General features: G+C 35.4%; 3 protein-coding genes across 3 annotated transcripts in view; 2 read left to right on the top strand and 1 right to left on the bottom strand.

The window, feature by feature from the left end:
* Positions 1-10,772, top strand: part of LOC115441293 (sine oculis-binding protein homolog) — a 36,443-nt gene extending 25,671 nt beyond the window's left edge. Inside the window, exons 2-4 of the mRNA XM_030166028.2 lie at positions 4,323-4,455; positions 8,826-9,004; positions 9,277-10,772. Of these exons, the coding sequence (XP_030021888.2) occupies positions 4,323-4,455; positions 8,826-9,004; positions 9,277-10,551 (1,587 nt within the window). The 3' untranslated portion in view covers positions 10,552-10,772. The remainder of the gene's footprint in view (positions 1-4,322; positions 4,456-8,825; positions 9,005-9,276) is intronic.
* Positions 10,773-11,440: 668 nt separating this feature from the next.
* Positions 11,441-14,027, bottom strand: LOC115440988 (guanine nucleotide-binding protein subunit beta-like protein 1). Its single transcript, XM_030165542.2, has 2 exons — positions 13,727-14,027; positions 11,441-12,590 (listed from the first exon to the last, which is right to left on the bottom strand). Exons 1-2 carry the CDS (start codon positions 13,874-13,876, stop codon positions 11,772-11,774), a joined length of 969 nt encoding a protein of 322 aa, XP_030021402.1. The 5' UTR covers positions 13,877-14,027; the 3' UTR covers positions 11,441-11,771.
* Positions 14,028-15,149: 1,122 nt separating this feature from the next.
* The window catches only part of LOC115440710 (exostosin-2), a 42,802-nt gene continuing 41,628 nt past the window's right edge, over positions 15,150-16,323 (top strand). Inside the window, exon 1 of the mRNA XM_037440365.1 lies at positions 15,150-15,828. Coding sequence (XP_037296262.1) covers positions 15,296-15,828 — 533 coding nt within the window. The 5' untranslated portion in view covers positions 15,150-15,295. The remainder of the gene's footprint in view (positions 15,829-16,323) is intronic.

Raw genomic sequence — 16,323 nt, 5'->3', positions numbered from 1 at the left:
CCATTTATACATAAAAATATTCTTTGACAGTTCATGATCGTTTGTTAAAAATAACGTGACACAGTTATGTTATTTTAAGATGTGAAAGATGGTCCAGCTGTTTGAGCTATACATAGGGTATTGATTAGATATTACAAGATCAACAAATGTAATGCCCGCTAACAGTTCGTTCACCCTGTCTGGTTTTTATTTTTAATGCGGCAAACACTGCTCGCTTAAAAAAGTGTTTACATTGTTTATGTTGTGGGAAAACGTTGGGTACGCCATCTTTCAATTTAATCGTGCGTTCTATAATCTTGCCAACATTCTAGTTTTTAAAATTCGATTTTTTTTAAATTTTGTGAATAACGAGGTCGCAAATTGTTGGTATAAACAATAACTATCGCTTTGAATCGAATGGACAAGTTTGGATACGCAAAATTAGCCCTAAAGTTACTACGCCTTGCCATGTCCGTACTAGAGTGTTGTCTGTTTATAATAATTTCTTAACATACGTACGTACTGTACTAAATGACACTTTAAAATAAAACTTTGCGTATGTTATGGCGGATTTTTATATTATAATTTTCTCCCGATGTTTCGAAGACTGCAGCCTTCGTGGTCACGGGCGGGTTGAGTTGTTGGTCATTCGAAAGGACAAAGTTACAATATCTACCTACATTTTAAAATGATGCATTTTTTTAGCTTTTGATGGACCGATCTGCGCAGACCGAGCTCACAGTGTCTTAACGTCACGTAAATGACACTTGAGAGAAATTAATGACGTAAACACTAATAAATTTTAGATTTTAAAATGAAAGCTGTTCCAGTACTGGTCAGAAACTTTCTTTTCCCTCGCTGTTATATTTAAAATAGTAAAACGTACATATAATTCGATAAATTTGCATGATTTCGCCGAAATCTGTATAATGGGGATCGTGTTAGCAGCTCGTTCCTTCCACACCGTGTGCGTGTATCGTGTGTTACACGGTGATAATTATTACGCAACGTAACACGGCAGTACGCTTGCCATGTAATTCACCACAACTAGGATAATCTACACAGTGCGTTTAGGGTTGCAATTAAAAAATACGTGGTGAATACTGTTACTTATTGTAATAATATTAAGGTTGTAAATTTCATTGTATACTTATTATTTATTTCTTGAAATGGGGAAACAAGTAGAGTGAGTGATAATGGTAGTTCAAATATTATTATATCTATCAGCAATAGGACTGTTCGGTATAACAGTATTTATGATGTATATTCGCTGACACTACGACTCGCTAAAACTAGCCAAAATGACAAATTTATATTTTTTTGTGTAGGCTACAATGACATTGAGTACAAAATATGTATTACGGAAATCCTCTCACCGGTAAAAGTATTTCTTTTGCACTTATTATAAGAGCTATTTGAGTACCACATAACCGTGATAATAAAAAATACGATTTTGAATTTGAATTTCGAACTGAAAAAGAACGCTTTATCCGTAAAGTTTCAAGTTTTGGATACAATGTCCGGCAAGCGCTGTGGCAAGTCGCGCTCGTGGAAAATTGAAACTTGAAAGCCCGAGCCCGCGGCGCCGCCGCCCGCCTCCTGCGGTCCCGTTACAAACTAAATTCATAAATGCAACATTGTTCTGTATATTACTAAATTGTGAAAATATTATGTGTCAATAAAATAGCTACAAACGGGTCTTTGTCTAACGCCTTAAAACTCATTGGAAGACTTTTTTTAGTGAGCTTATTTGGGGCAGAATTTTTTTATTAAACACCCTACGTAAGTAAATCAGCTTGAGTAGTTTGGTGCGGATTTCTAAAGAATTCAACCATAAACGTATTAAAAACTAGAGCGAAAGAGCTTTATTTTCAGGGGCTAGACACGAGTTCCAACTCATAGGAAGTCAAAATAATAAGTACTTTAGATAATTCGTAGCATTTTTTATCATGCGTATTATGATAAACTTCATTCTCATTCATTCATATACTTCCTTTGACTTTAAAAAATATTGTGACGATACATCCGCTTATATTTTTTTGGTACAAATTTATCATTACCCAGATTAGATACAATTTATTCCGAGCAAATATTTTTTTCGATTTATTATGAGGCCGAAGGCCGAATGTCGCATCGCTTCATAACACGAGACATATAAGGTATCTAATGGGATCATTCATGATCATTATAAATTCAAAAATATTAAACGTATATAAAATATTTATTTAATTTCGCTTTTTATTTGTAAAAAAACTACTCAAAAATATCCCACCTTACATCGTAGTGCTTTGAGTATATATTTTAATTTCAATACAAAACCAATGGAAACCAATGGAAATTCTTTGTAAAAACATATATTCAACCCATTACCACGAAAACGATACGTCGCACATAATCCAGCTAATTTTAATACGCTTTAAATAAAAGTTGGATTTATACAAAACGTATGGTGTCGTGAATGACCCCCTTACGGGTATTTATCGCCGACGCGAGCGCTAATAAATTGTGTAAACAACGTATTATGTCGCGTTCAACACCGCGGAACTCTACGTATTTGTGTCAAACAACTCATTCGGATCGGGTATTGTGTTTTTTAGTTTTTGGGTTCAGTAACAATTGTTTTTATACGGTGAGCGGGCCTGTTGCCTGATGGACTTTATGCAATGTGTATATTATAAAATCACACTGACAGTATAGAATGTTCAATGTTAATCTGTGTGATAAGTACCTTAATGTGTATTTAAGACAAGTTTGTTGCCAAAAGACACGAGGAAAAATAATTAAACATTAAAAAATATACAGGCACATACAACTTTGGCGATTCTTCTGTTGTCAATATGATTCCATCAGTCCTCCGTCAATCATGAGTCATGGAATTGAATGCTGGTTGAGTGAGTGTGTAATGGATGCTTACGACTATAGGTAAATCTATTGAACAGTTATGAAGGAAAATATACGTACATAGATAATGTTATCCCTAATAGCTTTTACGGAAATCTCCAAAATACACCTTTCGCTCATAAATCTCGATATTTTAACAAAATCACCAAAGACACGAAAGCCTTTACACCATCCCCAGTCTCATTTACATACATCAGTTCTTTCTGTAACCAGAGACCAATTATCTTAGCGCTTGGTCATCTTCTCTGAAATATAACCGGAGCCGCTCCTGTCTCCCGATTAATTAACACCATGTTTTGATAGCCGTGTGTCAAACGGATCCAATTACTCACATAATGAACTGAGCTCCGCAATATTTAGTTTACAACACTTTAACATTAATACGGTTGTTTAATACCTACTTGCTAGTGGCCCATTTCACTTATTATATCTAAGTAGTAATAGTAATTAGAATTTTAGATTATGAAATTATTTCATGATTCCTGAAAGGGTATGCACTCGAAAATAAAAATGTTGCATTTTGCAAATAAATAAATAAACTGGTCTAAGCAAAATAAAACTTATTGTAACTTTTTGTATTGTACACTATACCTACTTTATATCTTTGAATTGATTTTGAAAACAGTAACACTTGATTTTCTTGCTAGTACATAACTGGTGGGATAGCTTTCTAGACCGATGGTAATACGGACCGAGGTAAAAATTTGCGTATTCTAAAATTTATAATTTTTAATAGGTTTTTAATATGTTTTTAACATTCAACTGTGCACTGTGCAGTGCGAAATAAAATTCTAATATGAACCAGTTAATAAGTAAACAATAAGAAAAGCTGAAAAGTTTGTTTGAACGCGTTGATCTCAGGAACTACAAAATTGATTTTGTTTTTCTTTTACATTACTGCCGCGAACCGGGAGTAATAGCTATATAAAAATAAAATGAATATTTTGGTAAGGTTTTACATGCAGGTTACGTGGAATTGGACTCCGACAAACAATTTCTATAATTGTAGGTATGTTTCTACCAATCAAATGAATGTCCCGATAAGTTTATTGAAATCGTTGGCTACTTTTTACTTTTTGTAATTCTCATTATACTATATTGTATCATCATAATATAATTCCTGCTGTATATCATTTATCGGAAACGAAAGCGATTCGATTTTTTAATAAAAGGGGATATAATTTTCAAATTTCCTTAGTAGTTTATAGGTACCCAAAATTCTGGTAGATTCTTTATCGAAGATAAGACCCTAAATCTCTCATTTGTATATAAATAATAGAAGTATAGCCTTGTATTATATACCGCCCACAACGGGGCACGGACTTCCTCTAATACTAAGAGGTTTTAAACCTTAGAATTCATCTAGTATATAGCTGTATGCTAGCATACAGCGAGTTGGTTAAATCACATAGTTATATGTAAATATATTTTCGAATTTCCAGGACTTTGCGGAGACTGCAATGAACGAGCTATTAGGCTGGTACGGGTACGAGAGGCTGGAGCTGAGGCGGTGGGCGGCGTCCAGGGCCAGAGACGCGTCCAGTCCCGAACAGGCCAGCGAACAGAAGAACAAAGGTGGGTAATGTAGGTACCAACAATGAAATGGCGTCAAGTATTATTAGTTTCTAGACTTTGAATTAAAAGGTACTCTACCATGGAGTTAGATGATTTAATAGACTATCACAGGATGACTAATGTGTTCGATCTTCTCATTATTATAAATCCAGAGCTACCAACTTCTGTAAGTTGAGAAGTCTTTGAAATTACTAATTCGACTCTAAAGGTTTACTAATTAGAAGTTTATGCATTATTTCTGAATACCGCTGCAATGTTTTATATTAGAACGTAACTTTATCCTCAAACCGACTATAATGGGGGCGGACACGCAGGTGGAGAGTAAATATATGCTTAATAAGTACAAGAAAAATTGATATTTAACTCATAAACAATTTAATCCACTACTCCACCTTCAATCAGATCATAATTGAATATACAATTTATGAAACAATTCCGCGAAAGACACCCTTAATATCTACAGCTGCGATTCTATGAAGTCTGCCCCAACGATTCTCCTGCCTTCACACCCAAATTGAAACAGTGGGGCGTTGATACTATCTTAATGTTTAACGGCTTATTTTCTCAGAACTTCATAATGTTGAGTAGCTTTTAACACATTGTACTTGGAATTCTGACTGGGTAAATTGATCTGATGAATTATATTGATGTAGGGAGTAGTTATCTACCTTTGTGATTTTATTCTATATTTGTATCTTATGTTATAGCCAGGTCTCCCTCATGGTGGTTTTCAATCTACGTTACAATGACGATAGATTCAGGTCTTTGTGGCATTTAGAGGTTTACATCGAACACCGCAATAGCCTATATGGATACGCTTGCATCATTGGCAGTGGCAAAAAGTCTAATAACTAATTTAGGAACATTACGAAAATTTTGGTTTATGGATCTTGGTACCAGGAATATATTAATGGGTATGTTTGAATACTTGACCAAATAGCACTTTAAATTCCAATTTACAAATAATATGAATCGAAGCTACATATACGGGTATATGTGGAGTGGTTGGAAAATATAGTCCATTAGTAGAATTTGGTCCCGAAGTCTTACTGCAAATTGCTTATGTTAGCTGTTCTATATTTATTCGTAAGTTCAGAAATTAAAAAATTGTTGATACCTACTTTTATTAATTTTTTGACACATTTTCTCTACTTTTTTGTAGTCTTCTGCTAGACAGATTGATTTTTATGTTGTTTCTACAATTGGCTGTTTCCAATTAAAGAGAAGCACAAACATTAGTATTTGCAACTTTAAAATAGGTACTTTCCATGTCTTTAAAATCATAAGGCTTACGAAATATTTCCATAGCTTGCTTTCGCCATCATATCATAGAAAAATCACATAGGTTTCTGAATTAGTGAAATAAATAAAAATTAAAGCAGTTCCAGAGGTAAGTACTTACCTAACCATTTCAATAACAAACTACCTCCGTATATAAATGTCGAAGCTCAGACTAAACTGGAATAACAATAGGGAAAACTCATTAAGTACGTGAATATGAGTAAAGCAGTACCGTAACACAATACATAGGCGCGCGTTCGATTTGCGCACACTAACATTATTTACGAATTTGATACCGCTAAGCCGGTTTACTATTCCTAATGAACGCGCTGCGAATTTGCGTACTGAAAACCATGCTTCCAGTGAGTTTGCTACGATATATTGTGCTAAGCTATAATAGTGGTTATTAACTTTCCGTTAATGGGTATTGTTGAGTAATGAGAGAAGTGAAATCATTTCTTCTACCATATTGTCCTTATTCTTAAAAAGAAGAATTCCCCTGAGAAGATCGTAAACTGAAATATTAACCTGTTGTAATTCGGTCGGAGTAAAACGTTCGAATAACGACAAATCTATCATACTAGATTTAAGAAGCCAAATCCTAAGGCATTTAGGCGTAAAAACTTGGTAGGTTAAAAAAAACTGCTTCCTCCACTCAATTAAATCCTCATATCCTCAGGGATCATGAATGTCTTACGACTACTAGCATTGATCAGATCATAAATCAAAGTAGATTTCACATTAAATACGCTTCCAGAATATTTCCTGTTATCTCTATTTTTGTGGACAACATACCTTACTCTGGCATATAGGTGTGCGTCAAGTGAAAATTTGTTTAGCTCTTTGTATATGGTGATGATTAAAATTGTTTTACGTTACCGCCTTGTGTTTCACTGATTCTACACGGTGCCTGTGAGCGGCCCACTTTAGCAGTACTTTGCGAAAAACAATTTGTTCTCATAAATAAACCTATAGCTTTACTAATTTGCCTAGATAGGCATCACCAATATGTTTGTGTCGCGAAGCATCAGTGTACGGCCACTGCTGAGGCCTGCTAGCATTTGCATGTGGCTCCGCCCACGTGAAAACGTTTTTCCGAGACAAAAAGTAGCGTAGTATAACAGGAGGAATGTAGCTTTCTTATTAGTGAAAAAAAATCAAAATCGGTTTATTAGTTCCTAAGATTAGCGCGATCAAACAAACAGGCACCAATTCAGCTTTAAATAGTTGTATAGACTAAAAGACTTCTCATATAATATATTACTAAAATAATATCTAAGATAATTTTAGAATAGTTAGCGGAGCGTCGCGTCATTCAACTCTTTGTAAATTAAATATGGTGGTAATACAGCTACCGTTAACACGTGGTCGTCACACTTACCATCAAATGAGCAACCTGCACGTATCATCTTACTTCTTACTAATATTATAAATGCCAAAGTTTTTGAAAATGCATCAACAGTTGAACAGATTTACATTGAATTTGACTATGACCTCGATTAACACATAGACTATTTCATATCCCGGTCATTTTATCACATGGGAAAAAATGGGATTTATTCATCAATTTTTTTTTTATTAAATGGTGCTGCTGTCCTCCAGGTGACGTTATAAATCGATATAGATTCTTAGGTACATTCGTAGCAAGAAAGCAATAACATGCGGGCGAGACCGCGTGCAAAACCTAGTCGTTAATAATATAAAAAATCTAATTCAATTTTAATGTTATTAAAAACGGCCCGTCCCAAACGGTCAGAAATCACAATTATTTTTCGTTATTACAACGTTGCAAAAAACCGAATTAATAAAATTGGTAACGAGCTATCGTTTACCTCTATAGACCAAACAGTAATGAGAAAGTAAGTATTTTATTTCACTACGTTTTTTCCGTCCAAGTTCATTCGCAAATTAATTGGAGATGGTTATTTGAGAACGAAACTCAGTTCGATGTTATATTTTATTCAATTCAATATTCTTTTTCACATACATTGAGCGTAATAATTTCGGGAAACTAAAATTTGCATGTTGATTTTATCGTGAAAACCGCGACTATACCAATGTTTGCATCTTAAATGTAGGCGGGTTACTCGTGTTTGTACGATGGTGGAAATTCTATTAATTTGTAATTGGAAGATAACTTTAAAATGACGATTGCTAATGGTGGAGCAATTTATTTATTCTTATGTGTAATAGTACTTATCTATTTTACTCTCAAACTACCGCCTTTAGTTCGTATAAACAAATACACTTTGACGACAAACTTAATTCTCCTTTCCCTACCGATGGTTTTGGGTTTAGCGGCTGGATTTTGTGTAACAATTACTTGGGCCCTATGGAAATCTCAACCGACAAAGTACCGTCATGTTAACTTTTGTTTACGTTCCCAGATGTTGGTTGATGTGCTACCTTTAAGTTTTGTTTATATAATGATTTCTTATGTTTACGCGAATGTTAGACATTGAAATAAAAACTAAAAACTATTTAAACGGATTTTATCGCGGTTTTTTATATTATTATTTTCTCCCGACGTTTTGTTTTGTTTTGTTTATATTCTATATTGTGCGAAGGAAACTAAACACGAAAGGTGTCTTCTTACAGTACCTATTATGAACTGCAATATTGGATTTGTAATAAAACTATATTCTTACTCAAAAAATATACCTAAACCCTTAATTAAAAAAAACAATATACTGTATTATTACATCATGATAGTCGCTTCTGAAAAGCAATGATATGGGGCAAACTACAGGAAGGAGCAAATCTTTTGCGATTTAATATATTAATTATGTTTGGCAAAGATTGGGACCCACTTAAATGATTTGGTGTTTCCATTTTTCAACTCTGTAATAACTAACTTCTAAGGCCTTTAAACTTCAAAATGTCTCAAGAAATTTAAATGAAAATATAATGTTTTTCTTTTTAATTTAGGGGCACTTACGACTGCAGTCTTCGGCCTGCATTGTGGTATTCAGGCAAAACTAGATTTTTTTAACATTGTTTTCCCCAATCATCTTCCCCAAAATGTCTATTAACTCTCCGCCTACTACAGTTGCCAACAACTATTCACATCATTATTCTTCGCTTCACAGATGAGTGTTCGTGGTGCAATAAGAGTATTACAAGCGAGGGTGGTGCCCTGCAGCAGGCCGGCGCGACCTTCTGCTCGGAACTGTGCTTCAGTCAGTCCCGCCGCGCCAACTTCAAGCGGGCGAAGACTTGTGATTGGTGCCGGCATGTCAGGCATACTGTTGCTTATGTGGATTTTCAGGTGAGGTTATGAGTATTTTAATAAGTTGTTTCCGACTAATATAACTATGTTGTAAGAACAATTGGTCGTAAATTGTAAGCGTTTGTTAAATCCGGAAAAATACAAATAAGGTTTAATAATCTGAGTACTTTTGCGCCACCGACCAAAGTATCAAGTCTGCGAGGGATTAGTTGTTTATAACCACAAATATGATTGCTTATATGTTAAGGAATCTTTAATTACCTACTTTGATTATTAATAACATAACTTATTTATTATTTATAATGTTTCAGGACGGTGCCACACAGCTGCAATTTTGCTCAGACAAATGCCTCAATCAGTACAAGATGCACATATTTTGCCGAGAGACACAGGCGCACCTCGATCTCAACCCACACTTGGTTAGCGCCTCGTCCTCGTCCAATCTCATCACTCCAGACCTTTGGCTCAAGAACTGCAAGAGCCGGTCCGTCTCACCGGTTTCCGAGAGGTCTGGGTCACCACACCCTGAGAACATGGCCATCAAACCCAACCCAGAAAAGACAGATACACAAAAGACACAAAGGAAATCTCCACTACCGGTAATAACCATAGCTCCCACCGCCAAACTCATGAAGCAGAAACGTAATGAAGAAACCGTGACCGTTCAGAAATCGCCTGAAGCTAAAAAAGACGTTAGAACTAATAAAATGAATTTAAGGAAGCGAAGGACTTCAAAGTGTTCTGCGACAGTTACATCGCAGGTTGTGAGGCAGCGTACAACCACGCCCAAAGCACAGGATCTCCGCATGTGTAGTCCCTCCGAAGGGTCGTCACCAGCTTCGACAATCACAAACGCTATACATTCACCTCCACACCCGGTAAATCACCCACAACCACCGCCGCCGTACACGAATCCGATGTTTGGAATGCCACCACCAATGTTCATGGAAAATCACCACGAGCCACGCCATCCAAATATGTTCCCACCGAGGCTTAATTTCATGCCGAGGCCAGGGATGCCAATGCACCAGGAGCGACCGCGACTGCCCCCGCCAATGAATTTCCCGCAGCCTTTAGGACAAGCGCCACCGGTCACAGTTCTAGTACCATATCCCGTGGTACTCCCGATACCACTGCCAATACCGATTCCCATACCATTTACATCGTTCCTCCAAGCACATTATGCAAGCAAAGTAAAGACAGAACCCAGGCCCGAAGACACTGAAGGGCCTTTAGATTTTACTATGAATAATGACAGAAAAAGAAACGAAGAGTCTAATGTTAGTAATGAATTAAATACTGACCCTGTAGAGAATAACGCAAGCAGCGAAGCAAATAATGAGTTTAATGAGAGGATAGAAGATGAAGACAAAAATGAATGTGAAGGAAACGAAACTGGAAACCCAGAACAGACACTACCAAAATTTAAAATAACAAGACTGGGTAACAAAATGGCGAAGATTGTTGCAAAGACAAGGGAAACGAATGATTCAGCTAGGCCGTTACGGAAAAGACGGCGACTAGTTGAAGTTGTACCGGACGACGAAGCCCTCATTCCGAAAACAAGAAAAATAGTCCAAGTGTAACCAGTATATTAATCTCCATTTACCATTATATAACTCATCTATACATATCACAACGCATGATAATCCGAACAGAGTTCAACATTGTTTCACTAGTCTTAGTTTTAAGATACGTTTAACTTTTCATCGTAGATTTAATGTAGGGCGCACTGTAAATGTGATATTAGTAACTTATTGCAAATCTTCTACGTGATTAAATTTAAAAATATACGTATCTCTAAGTACACAGTTTTTTTTTATACCTTAATTTGTATTCATCGAATCATTTGAGAGATCGTTGCATCGATTAGTCTTGGGTATATACTTTACCTGGCGTGTTTTCTTCCTGTTTTGTGACTTGACAACCGGCACAATACTTTTTGTATACAGATTTTGCGATTAATAACAATAAATAACCAGCATAATTCCTTAAGACAGAAATAAATAAGAAATTTAGCATGATTATGGATTTTAAAAATATTTTCGATAATTAAGTCGATATTATAAGGACACCTGCGTAATAAGCCGGTACTAATAACTAACAGATAGGCGTTCAGATATGTACTGTATGCATTTATTAAGTTATATAGATGGGTCAAAAAAGTGATGTGATAAATAACCCTGTAAAAATAATTCCTATATGTACCTTTGATTCGTATACAGAGAATACCACTTATTCTAAAATATGCCATAATAGAGAAAAATATGTTCTTATCGCCATAAAATAAACACGCTACATTCCTTTACGCTAACCATTACGTGGCTCATTACAAATCGCAAAAAAATTCAATGAGTTCACTATGTCAATAAAGCAGTCTCAACTCCTATAAAAATAAAACTTGAGAAACACTTGTGCAACTAATGTGATGAAATCTGGGGAGCGTTTTACAATTTCATAAATAAAAAGAACACATAAAATTCATAGTATTTATTGTTTCGTTCGAAAATAATTAAAACTGTTTGAAAATATCAATTACTATCAACAACGATCTATCTTAATAGTAACAGCTTCGTCAAACAAGATGGATATGGCTCGTGAAGCTGTTCTTTAGAAATTTGTACATTACATTGAGATCTAAATTTCAATAGCACATCGCGTCACATTCAAATACTTTAAGTTTAAAGCATCTCTGATATACAACATTAAATGCAAGAGAGGCTGTCTGGAAGTATATTCTGAGAATTGCCATTTAATAATTTTAGCAGCAACTTATCACAACAGGGACTTTCATCCTAATACTAAGTTATTGCTTATTGTTGTACAAGTCCCACAGAGTTATAGCACCATCAAGTCCGCCAGCCGCCATTATATGAGCATTCCAGAGCGACACCTTTTCAGTAGAATAAGCAATGTCTTGTATAGCTTGTTTGTGCTCAGTGAGCACAACCAGTGGCCGCAGAGAAAACCAAGAGAATATGCGGATGTGGCCATCCCAACCTCCCGAAGCAAAGACTTTACCATCCTTACGAGTCTGAACTCTGTTGATGCCAGGGTTCTTAATTGTCACATCCATCTTGTGAGCCAAGCCTAAGTCTTTTTTCCCTAAACTAAATATCTGTATCACATTTGATGCATTGCCGATGATTCCCTTCTGTTGCTCGAGGAGGTAGTCCACGGACATGGGACACTCTTGTGTCTTCAGTTTACTGATGCATTGACTAGTGTTGAGATCCCACAGGAGGAGCCACCCTGCTTCATACCCGGCCAGTAGCACGGGTCTATCACAAGGAAACTCCACAAACTTCAAACACATTGGCTCTCCGAGCTTCAAGGTCTTATCATCCATCTCCAAACATCCAAGTTTCTCTCCAGAAAAATTATAAATGTGTATTTTCGAATCATTGTCAGGTACATATAGAGTTTCGAGTTTTGTGTTGGCTTCAAATCGGCAGAACCCAGGATAATCAATGTTGATGACAACATCTTCTTCATAGCCACGGTTTGTCAATTCAAATATTTTGTATTTGCCTCCTTTCTCTTGGGTGATGAGTTGGGTGTCAGTGTGAATTAGGTGCAAAATAGGAGCTTGACCAACTTGTATCTTCTGTTGCACTCTATTAGTCTGGAACACACAAGACAACAGGTCAGTTAATAGCTCAACATGTCCTAATATAACAACTATAAATATTTAACAAAGGCAAAATGTTCATCAATATTATGCTTTGTAACATACACTGGCAGTTTCCCAATTTGGGTTTAGATTGGAAAAACACTTGGTTGCTGTAGCATTGTTACTACAAAGTATAGACATTTGTTTATGATTCTAATGTAAATTTTCTATATATTAGGTTAACTTTAACACAACTGCACTCTTGCCCTTTATTTCTGAAGAGGTAGACAGAGGTGCGTACAAATTCTAGAACATGTATTCTGTTCAATGTGATATATGGTGAGCATATCGCCATATCAGCCTCAAACACAACCATGCTGCTGAGGCAGAAAATTAAAATAAATAAATTGTTTTAATATATTTAAACAATTTATTATTTACTACCCTCATTATGCAAAGGACAAAGAAAATTTTTTATTCTTGCCGAGGTAATTTATATACAATAAATTATAGCATAAAAATGATTAGATAATTCACATTCTGAAACATCAATGGAATTTTGGGCTAATATAATTAAAGTGCTAAGACTCAACTAATCCAACCCAAAAATATAACATGGATGCAGTTACTGACACTTGAAGTAACAAATAGTTATACCTATAGACACAATTTAATTAAATACATGTACATAATTTTAAAATATTACTTTTATTACAAATATATTCCTAAAGAAATCTGTGATGTGGGTATTTGTAATTTTAAATTAATTTTCTTTATATGGAAAAAAATGTTGACTAGTCATAGGCGGATGATGTTAAATACAGATTTATTTTGAAGCTCTGAACAATGAGAATGGAGTGTAAACACATTCAGACTAGTAAGTAGGACAAATTTTTCAGTCAACAAAAATAGAGTGTAGGTAGTTTTAAATGCGACGCTAGGATCATAACGAGGCATCAACTTGATAAACAGTTCGATATTATTTTGGTTTTGATTGGGCGGGCCAAGAGCGGGCGGTCTCGACCGCATTCTAGGTCACATAACAACAGTGGTAAACAGACGCGCAGTACCCCACATCATAGTGCGCAATAGCTCACATTCTGCGCACTTCCATAATATGTAAAATATTTCAAATAATATGATCTCACCTGAAGGTTGAATGCATAAACATAGCCATTTTTCGAGCCGGCTAGTAACCTCTCTAGACCCCCAGGCAAAAAGTTAAACGCCAACGAGTATACGGGCACGTTATCTACGTTTCTTATTGTGTACACAGGATCTGGAGGTAGTAGTGCCATCGTTGGTCAAGCTCAAACCGAAATATTACCTCGAAATTGGAAATTAAAATAAATAACAAAATTAATCAAGCCATCAGAAACACAACCACAACTACGCACAACACAAAACTGACAGAAAAACAAAAAAAACAACTGTCTCACGTCGTCACTAGTGACTAGGCACACGCAACAGTACTGCAACACGATTTGTTATTGAATGAAAACATTTCGATTGTCGACTATTTTTATTTTGATATTTTTGATTTGACACAAAAAACAAAATATGTTATGGCTATTAATAGGCACTGTTTAATCTGCTAAAGTATATTGTAAATCTAGAACTTAGAAATCGTATAATATACAGAATGGATTTTTGAGATACGGCAGTAAGGCCAACTTTTATAACTGTTGTTACTATTAAAAAACTGTCTTGCGTTATTGTTATGTCTTGCGTCTTACGGACATTATTTTAAAAGTTCAATAAAATGACTACTAAATTAATAAAGAAATGAGCACTTTACACAAAGGGTTTTTGTGATACCAATCAAACATAATGCTTATGAGAATCAAATACTCTTTGGGATTACCCGAAGTTTGAATATTTTAGAGATCAGGCTAAAAAATTTATACATTTTGTTGGAAATGAAACTCTTAATTTGAACCATCAAGAACTGATGGCGCAGCTGTACCATGTGCATAGTACGATACTGCTTTGAGGTCCCAGTTTTGTTTCACGGGTATGTGGAATTGTTTTTTCTGCTCAGTATCAAGCTAAAATTTGTGTCCGATAAGGCGATAAGCTCGCTCTTATTACATCATGAGACGGATCACATATGGCGAAAAAAGAACGCCTTTGTTGCATTTTATTGTTACAACATGATTCACATTTGCAGCCTTCATGGTCACGGGGGGGACTGAAGGCTGCAAAGTCTTCGAAACGTCGGGAGAAAATAAAAAACAAAAAACCGCGATAGAATCCGGAAAATTAGTTTAATTTCAATGTTTAACATTCGCCTAAACATAAGGAATCATTGCTCGTAAGAACATTCTTGATGTGCCACAAACATCGCTTATAATGAGATTAAAATTACCTACTCTTGTTTTTATAGGGCCATGTAAGATTTTAGAGCGCTCCATTTAAAAAATGCAATGAAAAAAATTCAAGTATGTCTCAGTTTTCTATATATTAATAATTTTGATATCCTAGTACACGAAGATAATCGACTAAACAGTATACAATTTTCACTGCTCTAGTGTCAACATAGTCGGCCTCTGTCATTGGTTCTGTGCGTGATCCGTCAGTGGATGCGTCAATTCCCCATCACAGTAGTATTATCGTGTTTTACAATTTATTAATTTTTTGAATGAGAATCATTTGTTTATATGAAAATGGGAGGCACAGGTAAAATGAGAATATTACATTAATCGTCGAAATCACAAATGGCTGCGGAGTCGCTCTTAAAAACTGCAAGGCACTCTAAATACACGTCGTATAGGAAAATTTTGTATCATAGATTTTTCGTGGGCCTACTTTTGTTTATAGTGGTGTCTCTAGTGTTTACTGTGGTGTTCAACGCGCTCAGTGGCAGCGCCCCGCGGACGAACGTGTTTTTGCCGGTGAATTTGGAATCCAGAAGCGAAGTACAGAGGTTGGAAGATGACGCGCCTTATACGCAACCTCGTCTCGGGAATTGTACATATTGGGAGTGCTTCGACGTGTACAAATGCGGCAGAGGAGGCCACGACAAGATAACCATTTATATATATCCATTGAAAAACTATCAGACTGCTAAAGGGAATTCTGTATCACATTTTTCTAGAGAATTTTATATGATATTAGATACAATAAAACATAGTAAATACTATACGCCGAACCCAGAGGAGGCGTGCCTACTAGTCCCCAGCATAGATTTGTTAAATCAAGCTAGTTTTTCTAGTAAACATGTGTCACAAGCACTCCAGTCACTTGAATAGTAAGTATTGCATTACACTATCCAATACTATGTTAATTATTTGAAAATTTAAAAAATTATAAGTAATTCTTATTGATTAATAATTAAATGTGTGATGAGAATGTCCAAGCAACAACTGACAGAAAATATTAACTTTTACAATTATAATATGTGCAAAACCTAATTCAAATGTATACATATTTCACAGTCATCAAATTATCAATTATGTTGAAATATATTCGTAATATTAAAATAAAATTTATGTAATTTTGAATGATGAAAGTCTAGAACTAAATATAGTTTAATAAGTCAAAATCACTTCTTTATAAAACATATGCAGTCTTAAAAATGCTTGCACCAACTCATAAAATAATAGTTAATGCACTGAGTCACAAGTATTGTATAATTTTTTTATATTCATACATGGCAAAGTGTCCCCTCTGTATTTGACGGTGACTATAGGGTCGACATAGATTGTCAACTGTGGAGGGATGATTATTCATATGAGGTTATCCA

This window comes from Manduca sexta, chromosome 19 (genome assembly GCF_014839805.1).
Source record: "Manduca sexta isolate Smith_Timp_Sample1 chromosome 19, JHU_Msex_v1.0, whole genome shotgun sequence".
NCBI classification, from domain to species: Eukaryota; Metazoa; Arthropoda; class Insecta; order Lepidoptera; family Sphingidae; genus Manduca; species Manduca sexta.
The sequence above is the reverse complement of the archived record's forward strand: the minus strand, read 5'-3'. Positions and strand labels throughout refer to the sequence as shown.